General features: G+C 47.5%; 10 protein-coding genes across 10 annotated transcripts; 4 read left to right on the top strand and 6 right to left on the bottom strand.

Moving 5' to 3' along the window:
- Positions 1-754: 754 nt before the first annotated feature.
- Positions 755-1,081, bottom strand: N7479_011222 (PHF5 family protein; the record flags this gene model as incomplete). The annotated part of the gene is made up of 1 exon (XM_057258913.1): positions 755-1,081. The coding sequence occupies one exon, from the start codon at positions 1,079-1,081 to the stop codon at positions 755-757; it is 327 nt and encodes a 108-aa protein (XP_057106371.1).
- A 319-nt stretch (positions 1,082-1,400) lies between these two features.
- N7479_011221 (pinin family protein) lies at positions 1,401-2,629 on the top strand (the record flags this gene model as incomplete). The annotated part of the gene is made up of 4 exons (XM_057258912.1): positions 1,401-1,411; positions 1,495-1,948; positions 2,020-2,088; positions 2,150-2,629. 4 exons carry the CDS (start codon positions 1,401-1,403, stop codon positions 2,627-2,629), a joined length of 1,014 nt encoding a protein of 337 aa, XP_057106370.1.
- Positions 2,630-4,145: 1,516 nt separating this feature from the next.
- N7479_011220 (twinfilin) lies at positions 4,146-5,367 on the bottom strand (the record flags this gene model as incomplete). The annotated part of the gene is made up of 4 exons (XM_057258911.1): positions 4,146-4,262; positions 4,314-4,565; positions 4,640-5,271; positions 5,349-5,367. The coding sequence occupies 4 exons, from the start codon at positions 5,365-5,367 to the stop codon at positions 4,146-4,148; spliced, it is 1,020 nt and encodes a 339-aa protein (XP_057106369.1).
- A 533-nt stretch (positions 5,368-5,900) lies between these two features.
- N7479_011219 (putative succinate:fumarate antiporter (Acr1)) lies at positions 5,901-7,045 on the bottom strand (the record flags this gene model as incomplete). The annotated part of the gene is made up of 4 exons (XM_057258910.1): positions 5,901-6,514; positions 6,574-6,772; positions 6,836-6,933; positions 6,991-7,045. The coding sequence occupies 4 exons, from the start codon at positions 7,043-7,045 to the stop codon at positions 5,901-5,903; spliced, it is 966 nt and encodes a 321-aa protein (XP_057106368.1).
- Positions 7,046-8,695: 1,650 nt separating this feature from the next.
- On the top strand, positions 8,696-10,020 carry N7479_011218 (uncharacterized protein; the record flags this gene model as incomplete). The annotated part of the gene is made up of 2 exons (XM_057258909.1): positions 8,696-9,441; positions 9,522-10,020. 2 exons carry the CDS (start codon positions 8,696-8,698, stop codon positions 10,018-10,020), a joined length of 1,245 nt encoding a protein of 414 aa, XP_057106367.1.
- Positions 10,021-13,835: 3,815 nt separating this feature from the next.
- On the bottom strand, positions 13,836-15,215 carry pex26 (the record flags this gene model as incomplete). Its single annotated transcript, XM_057258908.1, has 2 exons — positions 13,836-14,712; positions 14,770-15,215. The coding sequence occupies 2 exons, from the start codon at positions 15,213-15,215 to the stop codon at positions 13,836-13,838; spliced, it is 1,323 nt and encodes a 440-aa protein (XP_057106366.1).
- Positions 15,216-16,198: 983 nt separating this feature from the next.
- Positions 16,199-18,071, top strand: N7479_011216 (CAF1 family ribonuclease; the record flags this gene model as incomplete). Its single annotated transcript, XM_057258907.1, has 5 exons — positions 16,199-16,433; positions 16,482-16,574; positions 16,633-16,859; positions 16,911-17,538; positions 17,590-18,071. 5 exons carry the CDS (start codon positions 16,199-16,201, stop codon positions 18,069-18,071), a joined length of 1,665 nt encoding a protein of 554 aa, XP_057106365.1.
- A 460-nt stretch (positions 18,072-18,531) lies between these two features.
- Positions 18,532-19,675, top strand: N7479_011215 (mitochondrial 54S ribosomal protein mL46; the record flags this gene model as incomplete). The annotated part of the gene is made up of 3 exons (XM_057258906.1): positions 18,532-18,577; positions 18,638-19,299; positions 19,370-19,675. The coding sequence occupies 3 exons, from the start codon at positions 18,532-18,534 to the stop codon at positions 19,673-19,675; spliced, it is 1,014 nt and encodes a 337-aa protein (XP_057106364.1).
- A 326-nt stretch (positions 19,676-20,001) lies between these two features.
- On the bottom strand, positions 20,002-20,508 carry N7479_011214 (cysteine-rich PDZ-binding protein; the record flags this gene model as incomplete). Its single annotated transcript, XM_057258905.1, has 3 exons — positions 20,002-20,087; positions 20,141-20,264; positions 20,344-20,508. The coding sequence occupies 3 exons, from the start codon at positions 20,506-20,508 to the stop codon at positions 20,002-20,004; spliced, it is 375 nt and encodes a 124-aa protein (XP_057106363.1).
- A 409-nt stretch (positions 20,509-20,917) lies between these two features.
- Positions 20,918-22,083, bottom strand: N7479_011213 (uncharacterized protein; the record flags this gene model as incomplete). Its single annotated transcript, XM_057258904.1, has 3 exons — positions 20,918-21,301; positions 21,378-21,807; positions 21,860-22,083. The coding sequence occupies 3 exons, from the start codon at positions 22,081-22,083 to the stop codon at positions 20,918-20,920; spliced, it is 1,038 nt and encodes a 345-aa protein (XP_057106362.1).
- Between the last annotated feature and the right edge of the window lie 1,382 nt (positions 22,084-23,465).

Raw genomic sequence — 23,465 nt, 5'->3', positions numbered from 1 at the left:
AAAAGGTCTACAGGCTGTTAGGACAAACTGGCCTAAGAGTTTTGCGATAACCATTTGTGATAATATTACCAAATGAATACAACACTTTATTTTCTAAATGTAAGCCAGTGTGGCCATTGTCTACTTGTATGCACAAAAACAAGTATGATTTATCCAGAATGAAGTGAAATTGAAGCTTCTTGGGGAATAAGATCGAAAAATGAAGCTGTTTCAGAAAAAGCAGGTATGTGCACAGGGCGCAGATTTGGGGCTTGAGTCATCATACCCATCTAGGTAATCAAAAAAACATGACCGAAATCCGGGTCGTGTCGGTCACGAACACTGGAGGGGTTGTTCCCAGTCCAGCTGCTCCACCCAGAGCCCCTGCTAGTCATGGGGTCGTCAAACCCATCTGCGCAATGTTCACGGATCCTCGGGGTCTGAAGTTCCATGGCGCGCTGCCACCATGCCTGCCAGGATTTTGAGTAGCATTGCAGGATGCTACAAAAACAGGTCAAGTGACAGGGGAATCTCGTTGGGTAATATCCGGGTCCGCATGTTCGTTGATATCCTCCACTCGCTGCAGGCAGGCGGCGCCCAAAAAAACCCCCCCAAGTTGAAGGAGGTTTAGATAGTCCATCTCCATGATGTGTTTCACGTGTTCACGGTTGCAAAGCTTGTAATGTCATTTTTGTCGTTGCTAGACTGAAAATTGTAAACCCGCCAGACTCATGCTTAGCTCCCCTCCACTTGGACACCAAGCCATAAGCCAGGATCATTGATTCCTGAAACTTTTCTTTTGGTAGAACAGATCGGTCCTCGAACTTCCCAGATTGATGATCTTGGGACATCCATCGCGGTCTTTCTCGAGGCGCGTACATTCAAAGCAGTAGAATGCGTCGCTGATGCCCTCGCCGCCGCAGACGACACACTTATTCTGGTAGTTTCCGAAGGAGCACTCGTCGCAGATGCGTACGAGGGTTGTTGGGCGGACGTAGGAATCGCACACGGGACATTTTCCGTCGCATTTGTCACACAGACGGCCGATAGAGATACCGGGTTGCTTGCGGCACATGACGAGGTCAGGGTGGTGACGAGACATTGTGATTTGAGAAAGGTAACAAGAAAAAGAGAATCTCAGAGCTGTAGAAAGTGGAAAGAGTTATGGTTTAGCACTCGCTGGGAAGTGAAAAGATAGTAAATGTAAAGGAACGTAGGAGAAGAGAAGGTGAAGGTGAAGGGCCGAAGGCAAAGTGGTCTGTGCACGTGATTACAAGCAGTGTGATTCTAAGCAGCGTGTCGTCCTGTTATTTTGCGACGCTTTCTCAACTCCAATATTTGGCCCAGATTGCAGTTAATAACGTCGCTCCTTTTCCTCCAATTTGATTCTTTCTTATATCCAGCGTCGTTTGCCGATCAACATGTCGGAAGGGTATGGTTCCCTACATCCCGTGCAACCCGCGCGCAAGCGTTGTAATTAGAGCACTCTAGCTAACGCGCATGTTATTTTGACAGCCCTGAGACACTCGCATCAGCAGTGGCTGTGCCCAGTCAGGATACTATCCAGCAGTCTCCGGAGTTGACAGCGAAGCGACGAAAGTCTTCTATTGCCGAATACGACACTAAGCGCCGACGACTCAGCTCTACGGACAACACCTCCCCGAATTCTCAGCGGCGTCGACCATCATCCCCTCCACATGCGAGAGATGAGTCTGTAGAGAAGCCTACGCGGCCACGCGGAAGCCGAGATGAGGATCGCAAGCGGGGCCAGCGGTTATTCGGGGGGTTGCTTGGTACCCTCTCGCAGAGCTCAAGTTCCGCGGCACAGAAACGGCGTGCTGATATTGAAAAGAAGCAGCAAGAGAAGTTGAAGTTGCGGGATGCAGAGTACGGCGAATTGAAGAAACAGCGGAAGGAACAGCGTGATGAGATTCGGAGGAGGGAAACCCCGTTATATGAGCGAGAAGCGGTATGTTTTCTCTTCACTTACCATTGCTGTATAAAGTGATAAAGGTCTTACTGACAATTTTTCATTCTCAGATGCAAACACGGCATTCCAATATGCTTGCCATGGCACATTTCCTCAAGACACAGGCAAAGCCGGCTCTGGTGAGTGATGCTTTCCCATTCGTATATAGTAGCCATCGGCTAACCTTGGAACCCATTTCAGTATTACAAACCATGGCAACCCAGACCTGGCGACGATGAGGCGATAAAAAAGCAGATCGAAGAAGCAGAGGCGACTGTTGCCCGAGAAGTCGCTGAGTTCGAAGCCCGATATCCACCGGAGGCATTTGCACCGAAACAGCCAACCCAGGCTGAAACACAACCAACTCGGGTTGAAACACAACAACAGGCAGTTGAAGAGCAGCTGCAAAGATCAGAAGAGCAGCAAACACACGGTCCTCGAGAACAGTCATCGGCCCCAGAGCACGAAGCGGATCCAGCAGATTCAAAGTCTAAGGAAACGGCTCAGGGTGCTCCGGACACGGTGGGTGTAGACATTAATGGCCAAATCCCCGATTTAGCTAAAACGGAAGAAAGCACTGCTAACGCGGAGGAAAGTGTCGTTCAAGATCAGCATGATGTCCACCGAGAAGATGACGGAGGCGAGGTCGTTGAGGATAACGAGGACACTGTGATTTATTAGTTTGTAGTCGACTATAGTCGACCTTTTCATGTCAAATTATGCGGTGAGCTAGCTTTCGTTCTTTAGGCCGACACTGACAAATACCCGGAAGCCTTCCAAGGTTCTTTGTTGCTTTGGATATGTGTATGTGAGACTTATCTTGGAATTCATCAGGCATTGTCCAAGGCATTATCCATACTATTCATATAACAAAAATGACCACCATTTGAAACATCTAATGCCTTATCCCAAATTACCCTATGGAATCATGGAATACCCAAGTTCACAGCATGAACCTATCCATCCGGCTATTCGATTTGAAAGCAGTTCAGCTATTGCTAGATACAAATTTCCCCCAAGGCTAGCTATCGGGATTCAGTATGGAGATCCCTCTCCATCTGTATAGAAACACTTCGATTCATAGCCAACACGAGGAATAGCCAACACGAGGATTGAATGAAACCTTGATGTGCGTACATTCAACAAATCAAGGACATCACCAAGTTGAACCCATCAAATCAACTCGTTTCTCTTTGCCTAGTATTCCGAGCACAGACATACTCTGATAGCTTGCATATGAGACCGTGGGATTGCGGATGTTTGCATTCCACTTTCCTTGGCTAGTATCTTCTAATTCTCATACAAGTTAAATATATCCATGACTCTACCATAGATATTGAATGACTTGAACTCACGGGTCTTTGGCCACGAATTTGTTGGGAAATTCATTATGCACATACATAGTTAGGCGAACATATCAGGGGTGTATTCCGTGGGATCTGCCAATGGCTATGGGAAGCCCAAACACTCAGCCATGGCTTTATCAAAAGACTCGCACGAGAACTGGAATTTGATCTATGCGGACCTGCATGGACCTCAACGACGTTGATATCCATGTAGGTAATGCACCGGGGGCCCTCTGCCTACACTGTCTCAAGTGGGCTACGAAGAGATGGTCGTCGAGAGGGTTGGGGAAAAGAAGAGAAAAAGAGAAGAGGAGAAGTGATGGGAGTTTTTTTATATTTTCATATACCACGTACCTTCCCAAAATGAACACACCCTTTGCTCTTGCCTTTGTTTCCGCTCAGGGTTACTGTTGAAATGAGAAATCACCACTCACGACGGGTGTCCAGCACTGACCTTCCAAGGTTGGCGAACATAATTCCCTCTGTTGCTCATAAAAACTACAGCAATACTTAAAAGTGTTATATTGCACGCATTAGAAATCTGGCCCCAACCCCTTGTATCTGGCCATGGCCACATTTGTCCAGGAAATATCAGATCTAGCACGGATTCTCTTTGGAAACTATGCCTTTCAAAGAAGGCATCCGAGGATCCGATCAATGCTTTGACCATCGTACGAGCAGAAGTTGCTCCAGTTCCAATTCTACCTTGGTTCGTCTCTCCGGAACAAGCAATAACCTGGCCAGAGTCTAGCACAGTGCTGCTATATTTACTACAGCTATCGGATCAATGCCCGCTGAGGCTGAAAGTTTTCAGCCTCATCAACAACATAGCCTATCTATACAATAGTGATTTACCGGCCGGGGCGACGAGGCCTAGCAAATCCCCGCGCAGGACCTTGATCTCGTACCGGGGTGACTTCCTCTTGCAACCGATCACCGGTGATCTCGTCAGGGCTAGAGGCTTCGATCTGCTATTTGTGAGTATCCAAAACGACCATCCACGACATGGGTACGCATACCTTTTTCTCAATCTTGAGTCCTTCCTGCTCCGCAACCGTGATAGCGTTCCTTCGGGAGCTGGCGTGCAGCATACGCTCCTTGATCGAAGATCCGGTGGGGCAGGTGTACACGAAGATCACAATATCGGTTCCGGGATAATGGTAGAAAGAATACCGTGGCGAAGAGGAGGAAATGTGTGAGGCGACAGAGCTTGCCTCGACTCCAGACTGAGAGTCGGCCAAGACAATTTTCTCCGTGGGAATATCAACCGTCTCCTTGAAGTTAGTTTCAAACTTCACAGATCATATCTACATTGCCCATTTCTTCAGCCGGGGTAATCACTTACAAGTTGTACCAATCCACCATCTCGCAGATCTCTCAGCGCAGACTTAGCGCTCTCATCAACCGGCATAGACACCCTCATTCCAGAACCAGTGCCAAAAGTGCCGCCAATGCCAATATCCCTCCCGGGAGTACCACTCCGCGCCTCGGCCTCAGCCCTACGAACAGCCTCCAGTTCCCTCTCTTTCTCGCCCATCATATCTTCACGGGAGATAACATTGGGGCCCTCGCCGTCACGCTCGCGCCACGCATCTTGGCCCAGGATCTCGTCTTCCTCGGTAGCAAAGACGGTAGAAGCGAACTTCTCCGTGCCCAGCTCACGGGTCAGCGTCGAACGGGTCGAGGCAAAGAGTGTCTTTGCTCGCACGGGTGCATTAGACGGGATATAGGTCAAAGCGATGAGTGCAGCAGCCGAGGCGTTCGATGGGCGTCGGAGGAGGAGGTAGATGGGAGTTTTAGGCTGGAGGACAGAGGACAGCTGGGGGAGGGCAGAAAAGAAGGCATTTGTCGAAGGGGTGCCCTGGAAGGGGATTGGGGCCAGTGGTGTTAGGGTCTCCGCTGTGATGGTTACCGGCAGGCAGAAGGTTGAGGAGTCGGAGTTGAAGCTGGCGAATGCATCTTGCAGCTCCGTAGAGACTGGGTGGTTTGTTAGTTGGGTTAAGTTCAATAGGATTTTGTTCGAAGTCCAGAGTTAATGTATTCGAGTTTCATACCTGTAATTCCTGACTGCATGATGCTGCACTTTAGGATGCAGCTGTGTCAGTTGTTTGGGGTTGTTTATGAGGGGAGGGGAAGCGGTGAATGAGGGGTCGCATGCCATGTCAGCGGTCAGGACTGCCCGCTTTATATTGACCTTTCTACATCTATCAAGTCTATAATACAGAAAAAGAAACAATTGATTCATGATTATGCTAACTCGATAGAAATATGTTCTTGTGTGGTCGTTACACAAACATCGCTTCGGTGTATCTATAACCACTTGGCAATTCATGGACAGATCCCTAAACACCTAACCACAATTGGCGAACGACTCTTCAAAAGTCTTGAACATTCTCTATTTCAGCTCAAAGCGCACCAGACAAGGTGGTATATGAAAAAGAACTAACGCAAAGCACAAAATATTTACAAAAAAAATAAGCCGTTTCAACCGGCTTGCAGTTAAACAGCTCTGTCCGAGACAATCCAACGTGCAAAACAGACCACCATGCCGGGCCAGGTATCACAATGCTTTCCCAAAAAAAAAAAACTAAGAAATTTTGTCACGTTTACTCTTCGAAGCTACCACCAACGAAAGCCCAGTTAGACCTCTCCAGCTTACCCTTGAGGTACTCATACACAGTGAAAGTGACAGCCTGGCCAGGAGCAACACGCATCACACGGGGGGTGATACCCTTGTAGAAAGCGCGAGTACCCTCCGTCTTCCACATATCCTTGGCAATGACCATGATGCGGGAGACAGCGGACTGACCGGGCTCAGCGCGGGTCTTCTGAAGGCGAGTCTTGATGGTATCGATGGGAGCGTTGGAGAAGGGGCCAACGGCACCCGAGATTAAACCAATCATGGTGGTCTGGTAAGCAGGCAGCTGACTGTTGCTGTATTCAGGTTGCCACCGCTGCAAGGCAGCCTTCAATTCCGTGTATGCGGTGAAGTTGGCGGCCTGGTTGGTTCCTTGTCGGAGGGCTGTCAGGGAGACACCGCGGTACAGGACGCTGAAGCCTTCTTCCTTGACCACGGTGAAGAGCGCATGCGGGGCGCTGCGGTACTTCGGGGCGTCCAGGGGATCAGCCAGACTGTGGTGCTGGGCTTGGAGACGAATTTTGATGACTTCCATGGGGTTGACGACGGCTACGGCTTCGGTAACACCAGCGGCGAGACCAGCTGTGAGGATTGTTAGCTTTCCGTTGTGCATCTTTCAGATTGTTCAACACTTGACATACCCAGGAAGGTGGCTTTGCTGGTCACAGCGCCTGTCTCCTTATCGGCCAGCATGCCTTTATATGACTCGTATGAGGTGAATCGGATGGCCATCTTCGGGATGATACCACCCAGCACGGCACCAAGGCCCTTGTACAGACCCAGAGCGGTCTCCTTCTGCACGATTTGAGCACCGGTGGCAATGAACCCACGCGCCTTAACCTGCTCCAGCCAGTATGGTTAGTAATGACTTCAATTGTTGAATGGCATTTTACTCCAACTCACCCCAGGTGCTGTGGCTCTCTTTGACAGCTGCATGCGGACCTTGATTGTGTCTAGCGGATGGCACACGAGGGCCTCCATCATACCGGCACCACCACCAGCTAATCAAGCAAAAGTCAATAGCTGTATATTATCCCAAAAGGGGGTGTCTACTCTACCGATCAAGTTGACCGCGGGCGATGTGCGCTTCTGATTGGCAGTTTTGGCGGACATTTTTTTTTCAATATGTGTTGGTATATATGCACAGAATTTGCACTTTTGTTCACGAAGATTTCACGAAATCTTTAATCGGCCGTCTCGGAAATCGAGTTGCGCAGATCTTCCGATTGTCGCAGGGGAGAGCCGAAATTGCGGAGAAGCGGAAGTATATAACCCGGAGAATAAACAGAAACAACCGGCAATTGGAAGAGATGGTATATCCGGAGTGTCCGAAGAAGATCAAGAGATCAATTGCAACGATATTTATTCTTCTTTTTAAAAAAAAAGAAAGCCGAAGTTCCACAGGTATATGATTCACGAGGCAAAGTGGCGGCAGTGCCAGACTTTGTGGGGAGCTATGACGGGGAAGCGGAGGAAGCTGGACGAACGGAAGTGTATATAACCTCGCACAAATGAGAAGAACGGAGAAGTAAGAAGTAAAAAAAAAGAGGTAGCAAAGCAAAATACCTGCCGAGGGAGATTCTCTATATAATATTTAAGTCCTATGTGTTCCGAGAGTACAAGTTATGTATACGCCTCCAAGTCAATCCCGAGGCCTTCGGTAACAAGGGCGGCTCTCTATCCAGCGCGGCGGAAGTCACCCCAGATCTCCAATGATCTGATTTCACATGCCTTTGGACCGTCGTCATAGTTTTGGCAGCTTGTGATTCTATACTCTATTTTCAGATTGGATCGTACAATGTAAAAACAATGTATAAAATGCCTGTGTCTTGCCCTACTACATGTATAGTATCTTACACGCAACTATGCCCGTGGACTACACCAGTATAAAAAGTCCCTAGTTTTTCCATGGAACTAGATTTCTCCGGGGTTTTTGAACAGTTCGGGAGTTGAACTTCGGAGGAAAGTAGCGAATTCCGCAGGCTATTTGCGGGTGATCTCGGGCTACCGCTGGCACTCCTCCCAGCCGAGGTCCATACCCAGAGGTCATGGGACGTTCTGAGTCAGACGGACCGTTAAAGTATTTAATGGTTAGACATGGGGCTTGGTGTATGCTTGGCTGAAATTGTCTTTATAGTCCGGGGTTTATAGATTCTTATCAAATGCTCATAGTATATGCAGTTGTTACAGTGAGTGACGTTGATAGAGCGTTATTCTATCGGATGAACGTTTTACCGAGCTTCTGGATGACCCATGGAACCTGGCATTCCAAGGTCGTATATACAACATACAACATGTGAATATTGAAGAGACCTACCTCGTTGCACAAAATATGAAATCAACATTTTCAGCACGGACTATTTTCATTCAAAGTACTCTGTACCTCCACATGCATCACATATCGTATCCGACGTCATTCAACCCGATTGATATTATCGGCTACCCGATTTCGGCGACCCGGTTCTGGCCTTCTAGATTTGATGTCCAAAGATGCAAGGGATACACATACATCTCCATATAATGATTGATGTCACAATTTGCATCATAGTAGTACAACATATAACTTCAAAAAGATGATGCGATTCCTGTATGCGCTATGGACTCCGATAGATCGGACTAATTCCGATTACGCAATTTTCAACACCCCTACATATCCCCTACGTACACCTACGTACTCCTACATGATCAACTCGCCTTATAGAGTCCAAACTACCCACAGTTGTACATATTGAATATCCATGTCCTCATTCCTAGACCAAAAAAATGGAAACATCCCTGGATACAGCACAGCCGCGGTGGCAGCAAGTGGTGAAGCGCATCGCAAGTCTAATCCTCCACCAATGGCTCCTATTCGGGATCGGGATCGTATGCGCCCTGGCATATTGCTTCCCGAACGTGGCCAAGCCCGGCGGCACTATCCGCTCCGAATACAGCATCATGTACGGCGTGATCGCGATAATCTTCCTAATCTCCGGCCTGAGCATCCCGCGCCAGAAGCTTATCTCGCACGTTCTGAATTGGCGCCTTCACCTGATCGTGCAGGTGATTTCTTTTCTGTTTATTCCCGCACTGATACTGGCCATTGTGTATATTATCCTCGCTGTAGATCCTGGGGGCAAGATTGATCGCGCCGTGTTGGCGGGGTATATCTTTACTGCTTGTATTCCGACGACGATTGCGTCCAATGTTGTCATGACGAGGTCTGCGGGTGGGGACGATGCGGCTGCTTTAGTGGAGGTCTTGTTGGCTAATATTCTGGGGCCTTTTGTTACGGCTGCATGGACTATTGCGTTGATGCCGAAGACAGTGGAGTTTGATCCCTGGCGGTATGGGGGTGGGGACTTGGGGAGTATGTATAAGGAGGTTTTTCAGCAACTGGGGCTCAGCGTGCTACTGCCGCTGTTTATTGGGCAGCTGGTGAGGTGGACTTGGCCTGATCGCACTGCGTGGGTCATGCAGAAGACCAAGCTGCCTAAGCTGGCTAGTTTCTGTTTGTTATTGTTGATTTGGTGAGTACAACGAGCTTCCTATACTATCCCTGGCTCTCTTTTTTCTTTCTTTTTTCTGACCAAGCATTCCTAAATATCAGGGCAACATTTTCCTCCTGCTTCGCAACAGGAGCCCTCCAAACACTTTCCGCGGAGAGCATAGTCTTCGTGGTCCTATTCAACATCATACTCTACATCACTTTAACAGCGGTATGCTTCTTCTGCTCCAGACCACCGCAGGTTTTCAGCTCTCGGCGCTGGTCTAAACCCATATTCAAACGCATGTCTCCACAGGAAACTATTGCAGTGTGCTTTTGCGGGCCAGCGAAGAGCACCGCACTCGGTATCCCGCTGCTCTACGCAATGTGGCAGCCAGTGGATTTATTCCTAAAAGCGAAGACATCGGTACCGGTGTTGCTCTATACTACAGAGCAGATCTGTGTGGCGCATTTCTTTGTTCAGTTGTTTCGGTGGTGGCATGCTAGGATCATTGAGAAAGAGGATGTGGATGACAGTACGGGCGATGATGTTGAGATTGGTATGGCTGAGGAATTACGTGGAGATTACGCTGGACGTGATCATGAGCATACGACTGTTTGATACCCTTTTAGAATATATTATTTAGTTTTCATTCCTCTGTGACAATGACTGCTCTTTAGACCGAGCCTTGGTTCGGTTTTTTTTTTTGGTAACAAAATATACCCCTGTGAGACTTACTCCATATGAATGACTGGCTTAAATTCTCAACTGAAATAGAGCCAGCTAGTTAACTATATTTTACAATCTAATTCAATCAAACTAGATCCGATTCAAGGTTAATCACAAATAAGGAAGGATCTTTCTATCTGCGGACGCCTACACAATATTTCTTAGCGTCTATCATTAAACTGAGAAGAGAATCTTGTTAAGATTGTACGCGCGTTTTATTCCAAGAGATTATCATTCTGTTGTGAGATGGAGAGACGACCTTGCCAGAGAGATGAATCGCCCTTGGTAAAAATTGATCAAGCTTCAAATATCATGGACTGGCGTAGACAAAAAAAGAAGAAGAAGTCGCAGTGAAAGTTGCGCACAGAAGTGACAACACAAATTGTACACCTAGGCGGAAAGATCCTCCTCATCTTGCTCAGTCGTCCCTAGACCCTCCAAATAGTCAGTAAGCATATCGACTTCCCATCTAGCACGATTTGACACATTCTGATCCTCATCCTAGATAGGCTTAATGATCCTCATATCTGTCTCATATCATTTTTCATAGAAGTTTAGTGAAAGCCAAAATATGCCAGTGCAGTATTTGCCTTAAGAGATCCCATTAGTGGTGAATTGATGCTCATGGTATCATGCTTGATGGTCATGATGTTCCAATGGCTCATCTTTGTCTTCACGCTTGATAGCGTGTTTCTTGTTTTATCCTTGACAGAATCATCGTTGATGGTTTTCTCTTCTTTGCCTTCATTTTGTAATGGTTGTTCAATTGGGATAGTTCTAGAAGCCAAAAGACAGTTTCCACCCCCTCTTTGGTGGAAAATGGGACAATGCTGTGTCAATATGCGTGCTGCATGCTGTATTATAGTCAAACCTGAGCATCTTGATACGTGGTTGATATAAGTCCTATACAACTTGTATGTACCGTTGTTGAGCCAGTCTAGGAGGCTATAGAAGGATGTTGTGCTAGATCGTTTGTGCTCCGTCTCAAATGAATCAAAGGTGTATACTACTTCCACCTACCTACGCAACCTCCCCTTGGGCAACCGTGCCTATTCCCCTTCCTAGGGCGCCTGCCCCTCCCCTCTTTATATTCGTTTCGCCCCTCTATACAATACTCCTCTTAATACAAAAGGGTATCCCTTCTACCTAAGCGTAGGCTTACTGCCAAGTGAATTCATCCCATACTTTCTCCTAGGCTTCAATTCTTAAATTTAGGTCCCTTCTTTGTAGTATATCTCTTCAACCAAAACAGCGGCGGCTCTATCATGTTCAAATTCAGCGCGATATGTCTACAATATCGAAAGTATTACTCCGTGTACAGCAGGGTTACAAACTAGTATGTTATTCAAAAAAGCAAATATAAATTCTGGCACAAATATTTGTCATCGACCTCCGTACATGATTCTTTAAAGTACAGGTCTCAATATTCTTTGTACTTACTTACCATGGCACACATTGTCTGACGAACCACATCCCGAGTCCTGTGTCAAGGTACATAACAAGGGCGGCTGGCCTAATGGTAAGGCGTCTGATTTCGGCTCGAGTTTCACTCATCGCTGCTTCTCAGAAGACTGCAGGTTCGATCCCTGCGTCGCTCATCGCAATTTTTTTACAAGTCCTTCATATATCTTTTATAAGATCGAATGAAGTTCTTGTTTTTTTTTACTATTGGTACATTTTTCACATGTGAGTGATTTATCCTAAAACACATAGTAAATGCGATATTTTTTGCAAACATATCTCAACAAACGCATTTTTGTTTGATTTATCTGTCGCTCGATAGTTATATATTTTATTGGGTTAGGCTTTCCACTACGTTACTAGTAAGTAGCCTTGCCTATAAGTTATACATGCCTGCTCCGTACATAGTTAGTTATCTAACTAACTAACTATGGCACTGATAGGTTGCTTAATAAAACATGGATGAATCGTATACAAGTTCCCATGTGTTTTGACCAATCATGGCGACAAATGTATTGTGTGCATTACCAACAGTTCTTTGTTGGGGATTTCATTACTTCCTGCAAAAAAGGTCTGTATGTATACCCCATTCTCTTCTAGCTTCTAAAAAAATATGATCTATATCACTTGGGTGAAGATCGTATATATACTAACTAGCACAGGTTGGACGGATACCCCCGATACTTTGAATTATATGCTATAAATACTGATTAATATTAATTGTTAAATGGAAGAAGATAATGTCAATTTTAATTCACAAAAAAAAGCGATGAGCGACGCAGGGATCGAACCTGCAGTCTTCTGAGAAGCAGCGATGAGTGAAACTCGAGCCGAAATCAGACGCCTTACCATTAGGCCAGCCGCCCTTGATTATGTAAATAGGGATGACATTGGGAACCTCGAAATTTATTTTTGCTGTATGACCAGCCCTAGTAATGTTATGCCCTCTCTCTCAAGCCTCACTGCAACTACAAGCCTACTAGCCGGCTACATAGCGAGGACTTCACCTACGAAAGGGACTAGGGGAATTGAAAGAGAACTGAGCGGAAATACAAGTTCCCGCTGGAGAAGACAAATCTCTCATCACTCCAATTGAAAAAACATATGATTGCAGTGTGGATCTAGGTAACTTTTAACAGTACCCCCAGGTTTTAGCAATTCTCGATATCTTTCCTTTTTTGCCCGCCGTCAGAAGAATGGCGGAGGGAATTGTAGGGGCTTCTTCAAGATGCTGCCCATTCGCGAACTGCTCAGAGCTATGAATGGCATCAATGAATGTCTGCCGCTTAACCACCTCCACTGATTGAGTAGAGAGGCCTTGCAATGGGAGAAGCGCAATTTTCAAATTTGAGCTTGCTCATGGAATGCAGGTGAGGTTCCCTTAGGCAAGCAGCGCTCTAAGTGATGACGCTGGAGAGTTTGAAGAACATGACATAAGATTTTCCTAAAGATTAAGAAGGAGCGCACAATCCTCCAGTGCGCGGTGAAATACACTGTCCCCGGAGAGTTTCAAATCGGGAAAACAGGATATTGTGACCCAGATATCGCTAGGCCTAGAAGGTGAAATGAGTTGAATGGGACTAATGTTCGGGTGTTGGCGTCGAGGCCTGGTGTTTTTGCGGGGCATTTCCATGCTCAAAGAGTTAGGCATGACCAGTTGCGATATGATGAGTTTTTGGACGGGTATACGTGGGTACTATTTTGAAATTTACTCTACATCGAGGAGATTTGCTATGATCGTGTTGTTAAGCCATTGTTTGCGACTGATGTTGCTGAGCCCGCCCGCTGTTTATATGCTCAGCCAGCCTCTCAATGTTTCTATTGAGGCTTTAGATGTTGTTCCTTCGAGTGAGGGTATTCAAGTCTACTATTTTGGGATAGATTGATTATCTTCTATAGGGAACGAGCTAATGCTATTGTTCCACAGCTCAACGATCTCTTACTGTATTTGATCGGCAGTGGAATGAACTTACTCGAAAACAAGCCAAAGCATTTCACGACGGTTATCTTTGAAAAATACTGGCTGAGACAAATGAAAAATCGGACTTGGATAAGAGTCAATTCAACCACACCTGGTGGCAATCTGGTATGTATGCATAGAATACATGAACATAGAGAATCACAAAGGGAATCACAAAAGAAAGATGTATGCAAGAATGACCCCCAAGAATCTTGGGAGCCAACTTGATCATAGAAAAAATGTACATGACAGCCATGCAATGTGCGTGGAGATCGTGGCCGTTATCTCAGATATAGCTCACTTTGACACCCATTCCGGCCGTAGCTTTGACCTTCTGCCAAGCGCCACCTGTGATTCGTCGGACGCGATCACGCACACCCTGCCGACTCATCGCCATCAAAATGCCAACCACGAAAAGTAGAGTGCGTACTATTGACATGGGATTCCCAGACACAGTCCGGATGATCTGACGGAAGATGTTACGCAGTCCAAAGGCCACGGTCCGAGTTGAGCGACCCCGGGGTTCAGTCTTGTCCTGCTTCTTGAAATTTTTGGAGCCGGATGATGAGAGAGAAGTTCGTGGCTTGCCATTTGACTCCTTGTCTGTTGATTGCCTGGCTCCTTTGCCTTTGGGCGAACCCTGCGGGCGGCTTTTCTCAATTCCATAGTCGACTTCGCTGGCACTACGTTTATGCCCATTGGGTTGTAGTTTTGCTGCAGCTGCCGCTGCTTCTTCGGCTTCGCGGCGCTCATCCTCTCGTTGCCGTTCAAGCTCTGCATCTTTGGCTTGCTGTAATTCGACTGCACGCATTTCACCCCGCTCTTTCTCTTCCTTCAGGCCCTCAAGAGTCTGTAGGAAAATATCTTTGCGTTCTTCGTCGAGAACTTCGCTCAAATTGATGAATTCGGTCGAGTATTCCCACTCATCATTGCGGGGGAGGACATGCAAAGTAAAGAGCTCGATGATCTTTACTCTAGCAGTTAGATCTTTCGGGGTATCAGCCCCGCTTGTTGTACGCATAGGGCGCTGCTCGTAATCATCAGATGGATCCTGTAGACGATCCGTGAGGTCGAAATTGGGTTGTCCATAGGAAGAAAGATAGGTCTCGAGGCGTTGTTGGTTCAGGGATTGCGAAGATGAGTGGGTTAAAAGTAGGGTAGCGCTAATATTGCGTTGTTAGTATCTCAATTTGGGTCAGGGGGTGAAGTCGAAAACTAACAGGTTATAGACCACTTCGGCATCCACCGAACCCTCGCGGCCTTGGTACCCGACCTCGACCACGGTCTCCCAAATTGCACCTTCTCTAACTTGGGAGGCAATTGATTTCCACTCCTTCTGGCCAAACTGCTTCTTTCCCTCCTCCGCGCCGAGATCAACTATTGCGCTGAGGAGGGTGATGTAAAGGTTCCACACCTTGATCCTCCACGTGCCGGCGGCCGTGGCGATCGGCGCAACCGGTGTTGAATTGTCGCCATTTGTGTATTGGTCCTCTTGTGGTGCTGAAGGGGTAATAATCGGCTGGATATTTACGAGTGCTTCTGGTAAGCGCCGTGTGAGGTAAAGTTGGGAAGCTTTCTTGTATGTCTTGGAGCACAACTTTGTGGGGGAGGCCGAGGATGAAGAGTGGGTGTGAGAGTGAGACGACATGGGGGATCCGTTGGCCATTGTGGAGGCCGAGATATAAGAAAAGCAATATTTATTTCCTTCAAAGAGTAGTAAAAGGAGTAATTATAAAAGTGAAACCATTCAAGTTGTGTCGGGGCTGTGATCGGCTTTCGTTTTCCCTCGGCTCATCCAAGTCCGGGGTTAGTCACGGGACTGGCCTGTGAGCATCTACCCGTGATATCGACGGGTACCTAGGTATGTTTAGTCTTTTATCACTTCTCAACTTCTACTTTATTTTACATTGACCGACCCCTGGGCTATTCAATAAGAAGTGCTTCGCCTAGGAAATCGACCACCCTAGGCTACTCTCCAAAATGGTCCGGTCAATGCATACCGAGGACGCAGGCTAGACAGGAGTAACAGCCTCTAGTTTCGTTCCAGTTGAACATTGGAGCAGTAAACAACATCATCCGAGTGTTGCCTCAGTCACTTGTACACATCCGACTGAAGTAACTCTCAGAGATAATATAGGTCATGCATCTTACGAAGGTATATATTGTAACTATTTCGGAAAAAGTAGAGAATTCATTTCAATCATTTGCTAAGAAATGTAGAGAAGTCAAGTCAAACTTTTGATTCCACTGCAAGTGGTGATTTTATAGGGCTTGATAGCATTTAAAATTCCTCGAGATCTATTGTATCACTACCTCTTTAGCCCTCCAACTCTCTGCTTCTTCTTACTTTCCTCCTATCACAGCTCTGATCTATGAGACTTGATATACAGCCAAGTAGACCAGCAAAGGTTCAAGCTCTTAGCTTTCGATAAGATTACATTACCCTTTCAACAACTTGCGTTCAGAACGGTTTTCTTTCTGATCAATGAAGCTCGGACACCTACCTTCCCAAAACATACTCTTTCACGTTCGCAACAATCGGTTTTCAGCAATCAAAACCGCAACAAAGCCAATCATCTCTCTCCTTTTCGCCTCTTATCTTCATTGACCAAGCTCATACTTTGATGCCGTTCCCAGCCTCTTACCAAGATGGATGTCACAGCTGTCACCTTCCCCGATTGCCTCCCCGCTATCCTCAACGACATCGCCACCAGCTGCTTCGTTTCCGTGGACTTCGAGCTCTCTGGAGTTGCCTTCAAACCAAGCACACCACAGTCCCGGCCCCAGACTGTACAGGAGCGATACGTGGAAGCTAAGGCGGCTGCCGAGCGGTACCAGATTCTCCAAGTTGGCCTCACAACTTGTCATGAAGACAAGGAAAATGGTACGTAGTTAACCCCAATTCAAGAGGTATCTCGCTTACTCTCTACAGCCACCTACACACTGAAACCGTACAACATAAATCTGAGTCCAATCACCCAGCATGAGATGGATGTGAATCGGGACTGGACATTCGGAAGCCGCTGTATGTCCGATATCTACGACGAACGTTGAGCATACTACTAATAGTTTTTCTTTAACAGCAATGGAATTCTTGCTCGCGAACCACTTCAGTATTGACTATATGTGTACCTTCGGTGTGCGATACCTGTCTCGAGAGGAAGAAAAACTGGCAATCAGAAGAGCCACGCAAAAATGTTACTCGCGGAATCCGGTCCAAGTTGCGGATATCAAAAAAGACGATCATGAATCTCTCGAGTTCCTCGAAACTGTTCGGACCAGCGTCAACGAGTGGCTGGCACAGGGCGAGGTAGGACGTTACATCAAACATTGATCTGAGCAAATCGATTGATATATATAGAAACGCCGGGAGTGGCTCAACATCCCACCACCCAACAGTGTGCCGATCATCCCGGGCCCCATACCTACCGGTTTGAGCAGCATGCAGAAATGGCTGGTACACCACCTCATCAGCGACGAATACCCCAACTTAACATCGCGGGGCGCGTCGACGTTCGTCCAGATCGAATTGCGGGACCCGTGCAATGAGCAGTGTACCCTCGAAACGAAATTGAAGGTCAAAAAGGAACGAGTGCGGAAACATATCGGGTTCCGCTGGATCGCAGAAGCACTGGTGGGTGGGAGTCTGGAAGAACTTGAGACAGACGCTTTCCATCCTCTGATGAAGATGATAGAGCAGCCGGCTTTTGGGATCCAGCAGTTGTCAGACAAAGTGAAGAACCAGCTGAGGGAGAATAGACCCGTTCTAATCGGGCACAACATGTTCTGTGATCTTCTCTTCTTCCACAGGTGCTTCCTGGGTCCGTTGCCGAATACCCTCGCCGAGTTCCAGACCGCCATCCACGGTCTATTCCCCGTGGTAGCCGATACCAAGTACATTGCCACCCATGACTGCGGCTCTCTAAATCCCATGTCTTCGCTCGAAGAGCTCAACACGACTCTAGCTGGAATAGAAAACCCCAAGATAGGTAGGGCATGAGTTATATCCTTGGCAGCAAGCACAGCTAACCATTTCGCAGACGTTGACCCTCACTTTTCGAAGTACAAGTTCCGGAAGCGCAGCCACGAGGCGGGATACGATAGCATGCTTGCCGCCATGGCCTTCATCAAACTGGCAGGTGAGATACAGCGCAACCCTGCCCAACCGGCCGTCAAGCCCCAGCTATACACGCCCACAACGCCTAGTTTGGTTGCCAGTGTCATGGCACAGTCTATCAATCAGACTGTTCCCAATAGTGAATTCTGCAACTTCTTTGACGTTGACACTGAGACCCTTCCGAGGATTGAACCAGCCCAGATTGCTCGAGCTGGCAGATCTCTAGCCGACACTGGTTCCGTGCGTATAGCTCGACTGGTCAAGCAGGGTAGATTACTGCCGCGTCTCGGAGATGTCTTCTGGGATATCTACGGGAATAAACTACGGGTGTTCGGTACACAGGAAAGGATGGTGCAACTAGGAACCGAGGCGCCAGAGGAGGAAGATTTGCTGCTGGAGATCTGAGGGCAGGTGGGAATTCCCGGTCCTGGGGGAGAGAATGCTTGCCAGGAAGATATGGAAGGGAGAGAATACAGCGAGGAGAGAGAAAAGGAAAGGCAGATACGGGGAAATGGATCTTAATTTAAGCACGTAAGACTAAAAGTAAAGGGGATGTCCGCGGCAACTATCTAACAGTACGCCTTGATTAAAGAAGGTACCGCTAGCGAAAAAAAGGCCGCGACCTCAGGGGAGCTCAATCTGAGCACCTTTAAATGATCAACCGGCCGTAGAATACTGGACGCAGTGATGATAAGAGATGCTTAGAGAAGAAAGGAAAACGAAAGGTGAATTTTGAAATTTAAACCGCCCGAGCGATGACTAAGCCCAATCGGGCCTGGCGACAACGTGACCTGGATGGATCTTTTTCTCGGGGAATACAAGACCACCGATCAGCCCCAAACACATTGCCATTCCACCCTTGAACATGTCGTCAGGATCTAATGGTGCACGGCGCGTAGCCTCGCTACTGCGTATGTCCAATTGAAGTTTTCCCCGAATTCTTTAGGTCCAAATACTGACTCCGCGCGCAGGGCCGTCAATAGTCGACTCCGGCGTATGCAGAAGCTGTCAAGAGACCTTTGGCCGCCGCAGCTATTCCTCGGCAGCACCAGCAATCGAATCGACATCTGCATCAACGGCAGCCGACCCCGCCGTGAAGCCAGCCTACACCGTCAACGCGGGTGTAGTCCTCTCCCGCCCTCCCCAAATCACCCGTGAACTCGAACCGTTCGAGAAAGCGTTCTTTTTCTACCAGAAACGTCTGAATGAGCGTCTGGCCCTCCCCTTTACGAAATATTTCTACTTCAAGCGTGGAACACCAGCCGACGAAGACTGGAAGAAGAAGATCCAGGAGCGCCGGACTGCCGCGCGTGATATCGGAAAGTACAACGCGTACGACGCCGACGCATGGAATGACGAGCTCCTGCTGGGAGCACAGGAGTCTGAGCCTGAACACCAGATTGAGGCCCTTGTCCAGGACGCAGAATCCACTGCCAATGCAACTTCCCAAGATACTAGCAAAAAGGAGGAAATCCCTCGGCCGTACCCTCGGGTCACGGAGGCAGACGAGAAGAACGACCAAAAGAGTCTTGATCGTTTGCTTTCCCGCACTCTCTATCTCCTTGTTCAGTCTAAGGAGGGACACTGGAAGTTCCCCAGCTCGCCAGTCGAGGAGGGCGAGACCCTTCGCTTGGTGAGTGCTATACTAGTGTTCGAACCATATTAGGTCTGAAAATTATACTAACATACTGATTTCCCCCTAGGCTGCTGAGCGCACCCTTGCCCAATCCGCCGGTGTCAACATGAACACCTGGATGGTCGGCTTCCACCCTGTCGGATGGCACTCCTTCAACCCGCGCCGCTCGAAGAAGGCGGACAGCACAACCGTGATCGAGGCTCCCGGTAGCAAGATCTTCTTCCTGAAGTCTCGTATGATGGCCGGCCAGGCCGATCTGTCCGTCAACACCCAGGGCCTCAAGGACTTCAAGTGGCTCGCCAAGGAGGAGCTCCCGCAATACCTGAACACGCAATACTACAGCAACATCAAGAACATGCTGGCCGACCGGTAAGGTGGATACCGGGAAGCAGCTGAGGTGTTAGAACTGGGTGAGAAGGAGAACGCGAGGTTCAAGGTTCTTCGGATGGAGATGAAAAGGCATACTTGTTCCGATACTATAGCGCACCGTTGGTGGCGCATTGCATATACTCTTATTGCGCATGCCATGTATAACTAGAATTTTCCTGCACTGTCAAATCAAATTCATTTTATTTCATTTCAATGTTGATACTAATCGATTCCGCGGTATCATCAACGCCTCTCAAAACGCCATGCAATGTACAAAGTGAATCATAGAAAAGAAAATATACAACAGCCTAGAACCAACGCACAAGCACCTTATGCCATGTTGAACTTCTGTCCTTGGACAATAGGCTGGTCCTTGGCCGACTTCCCCGCCAGATTCTTGCCGCACATGGCACAGGCTAGTATCGTCAGCATTCGCAACAAGCCAAGAGAAAAGAATAGAGCAACATACCATTTCTCTGATATGCGCAGCGCTGACAAAATTTCTTCCCCTGCTCCGTCTTCACCTTGCAGTTATCACAAGACGAAGCATAAGCCGCATAAGGATTCTTCGCTTTTGCGCTGAGGAGTTTGCTCTGCAGAGAAAGTCAGTATAAAACTCATCCGAAATAGGAATTCGTTCTAGTTCGTATAGAACAGCAAATTTTAACATACCTTTCCGATTCCCGTAGCGCCTAACGTCGCCTTGGCTTTTCCCTTGCCTGCACCGCCACCCAGTGTACTAGACGGCGAGCCGTAGTACATGTCGTTCTTATTCTTAACGCCGGGGGTGGCGAGCTCGGTTGCTTTAAGCTTCTTTTGGCATTTCGAGCAGACCATTTTTACTATGATGAGATGTTAAAGTGGGAGTTGTTGGTCGAGAAAGGCCGGCGAAAAAGATGATGTTGTCGCGGGTTTGTTCGCCACCGCCTGGTGACTTGCCAAGACGTTTTGTCTACTTGCTTCTTCATGTTTTATAGTTGATTTTTTGATTTGTTGTGTTTTTTAAGTTTCTGTGGTATTTTTTGAGATATATGGAAATATTATTTATACAATATTCTATACAAAAAGGATTGCATTGCTATCATTCGCATCGTTCCTTGGGTATCAACATTAGTCGGTATATAAGTAGCCAACATGAAAAGAGAGCATCACTGTGTATGGAAACACTCGCAACATCAAAACAGAAAATCTTGTCACAAACGTGAGGGAATCAATAAGTACATATCAACAAAATCCAACCTTGACTTCATCGAAGCGAGGCACGGAGCGAGTGGCGAGCCGGAGGTTGTGTCGAATTATCATATGGTTCGTAAGGAGCAACATCATATGGGTGTTGAACCAGAGGATATTGTTGACTGGGAGGAGTGGACTGAGGCGAGTGCTGACGCGGGTACTCACGCGGAGGAGGGTTGTTGTACTCATAGCCGAGGGCTCTCCACTGATCACAGCACGTGAGGATACCAAAGTAAGTGCCGACCCAGAACGCGAGCTGAATAACAGCCTTGATAAGGTACAGATAGTTGGGAGGGCTATAGGCATCCATTATGCGATAACGAATGGATATGACTGCCCAGGTGAGACACACAATGAACCAGGGGACAGCGGCGCCGACGAGTGCAGTAGCAGGCGTCTGAAAACAGGCAGTTAGTTTGAGTTTTTTTTTGCTATATGTAGGAAGAATTGGATTAGATGGGGTTGGTCCTCACGCTTGATACGGATCGATAAGCAGTGGCCTTTCTATTCACGAACATGCTCCAAGCGAAGACCTCCACGGACAGCACGAAGTAGACGATATAAAGCACACCATTCAGCCGTGACCAGCCCAGGTCTTCAAGGCCATAATCTGATGTCACCTGTCCTACCAAAGTAGCGATATACAATGCGCATTCGGCAAGAGAAAGCAGCAGGATAGCAGTAAAGAAGAGATAGTGGATGATTTTCACTGCCACGTGCGGCTTGCCGGAAAGTCTAATCAGGCCCAGGAAGCGATGGATGAAACCCCAGAAGATATTGAAGGTGAGACAGATCGCAACCACCAGGAAGAAGTCATGGATCATGAAGGCGATCACATAGTACATCGTCACCTCCGTCCCTGCGATAGACATTGCTGCCGGGACGATAACGCATATTTGGGAGCTAGCGATTGACTGAGCAAATGATTCATTTCATGTCAGATCTGTCTACATACCATATAAAGCAATTCAGGGCCCAAATGATTGTGGTCAGCGGGAGAGTACGACTCTTGATCGTACATACCCAGATGAGGAACAGGATGAAAGCGAGAAGAGAGACGCATTCCACGGCAAATTCGCCGTAAAAGAGATTCCTGTCTGCTCCCACTGATAAGTAGGCCGTCTCTTCCCATGGTGCAGCACGAGCATAACCTCTTCCACTTCTATATTTAAGCGTCATTTTGTTCTTGCAATTTGATATGCTTAGCTTGGAGAAATCCAAGAATCCTTGATATTCACACCTTTTTTACGAAAGCCTGGAATGGACAGCTTTTAAAGCGGAGCAGGGGGGCTGAAGCAAATGCCCGCTATCTTGAATTGAGGCTTGCCCCGGAATACGAAGCCAAGATATCGACAGGGCGGAGTTAATTAAGGCTATTTACTTAACCGAAGGCAGCAAGCGCAGCAAAATACCAGTTCACTTCGCCTCGTGCGTTGATTCAGGGAGTTCTCGTGATTTGGCCCCTCCTTTGGTGGAAGGGACCTGCACTTCGCCCCGTGCATATTCGGCTACGGAATACATGGGTGCATGTTAGCGCCGGGCGCTGTAGTCTGTAGGATTTGAAATTTAACAGAAAGAAAGAAAAAAATTATAAGAAAGGGCGTAGAAAAATATGTTTCATGTTAGGCAGAGAAAGGTGGAAAAGAAGCTAGTTAAGTTGCGCCCGAAGTTGCCAACACATCACCGTCAAATGAGTTGGAAAGAGAAAGAAAGTCGATCACACAAACTAAAGCCTTGGCGGAGCTATAAAAAGAAATATATCACCTGATCTGTAGATTTTACTTCATTTTTAACACGAAATAATGAAGTACTGACAATAAAGGTATAGATAGAAGGGAGAAGATCAAATGTGGGGAATGGATCTTATATGATATCTTATATTACATTCTTATTATATCTTATATCACATCTTATATCCAAGGATTCTCCAAACACAATTACCCTCTTCAGCCTCGTGCAGAGAGCACAAAAGGTGGAGAGAGAAATCGCGTGGGTCTGCAGAGATTAAAAAAAAATCCCCAAACATATGAAGCCCTATTTCCCTTCTCCTGTAACATGTCAAACCGACCAGGGAAGATCCCAGACAATTATCAGCTTTGCCCCGAAATCAGAGTTCCACCCAGTTCATGCGTCCTGCATTGTTCCGATCGATCCTCGATGAGTTGAAGTATAATCTACTTTCTTGCCAAATGATAAAATATTTCTCCAACGGCACGTTCTTTCAGCTCGGACAAGTGTCAACTGCACCAAGTTCGCCCTATTTCTTGTTTTTGTGGCTCACCCCCTCCCTTGGGTCCTTTGGGCCCTAAAGGACCTTTTGATTCTCCTCTCAGAAGCTCCGTCACATCGTGATGGATCCTCCGCAGATGCATGGTGACCCCCCACTTATGAACTGGCCCGCAGCTCATCTGTCGCCGAAGCGATGCAAGCACGCTTCTCTAGGGCTACCCTCAAAGGAATTGACCATAAAGAACACGACTCTAGCGCCTCGCTGAGCCCAACAGCTCGGTTCAAGTCCCCAGCACTCTGGTTCTGCTTCCACGATAGGGTCATCCCCGGCC

This window comes from Penicillium vulpinum (assembly GCF_028829585.1).
Source record: "Penicillium vulpinum strain IBT 29486 chromosome Unknown utg000004l_segment0_segment0, whole genome shotgun sequence".
In the NCBI taxonomy this organism is placed as follows: domain Eukaryota; kingdom Fungi; phylum Ascomycota; class Eurotiomycetes; order Eurotiales; family Aspergillaceae; genus Penicillium; species Penicillium vulpinum.
The sequence above is the reverse complement of the archived record's forward strand: the minus strand, read 5'-3'. Positions and strand labels throughout refer to the sequence as shown.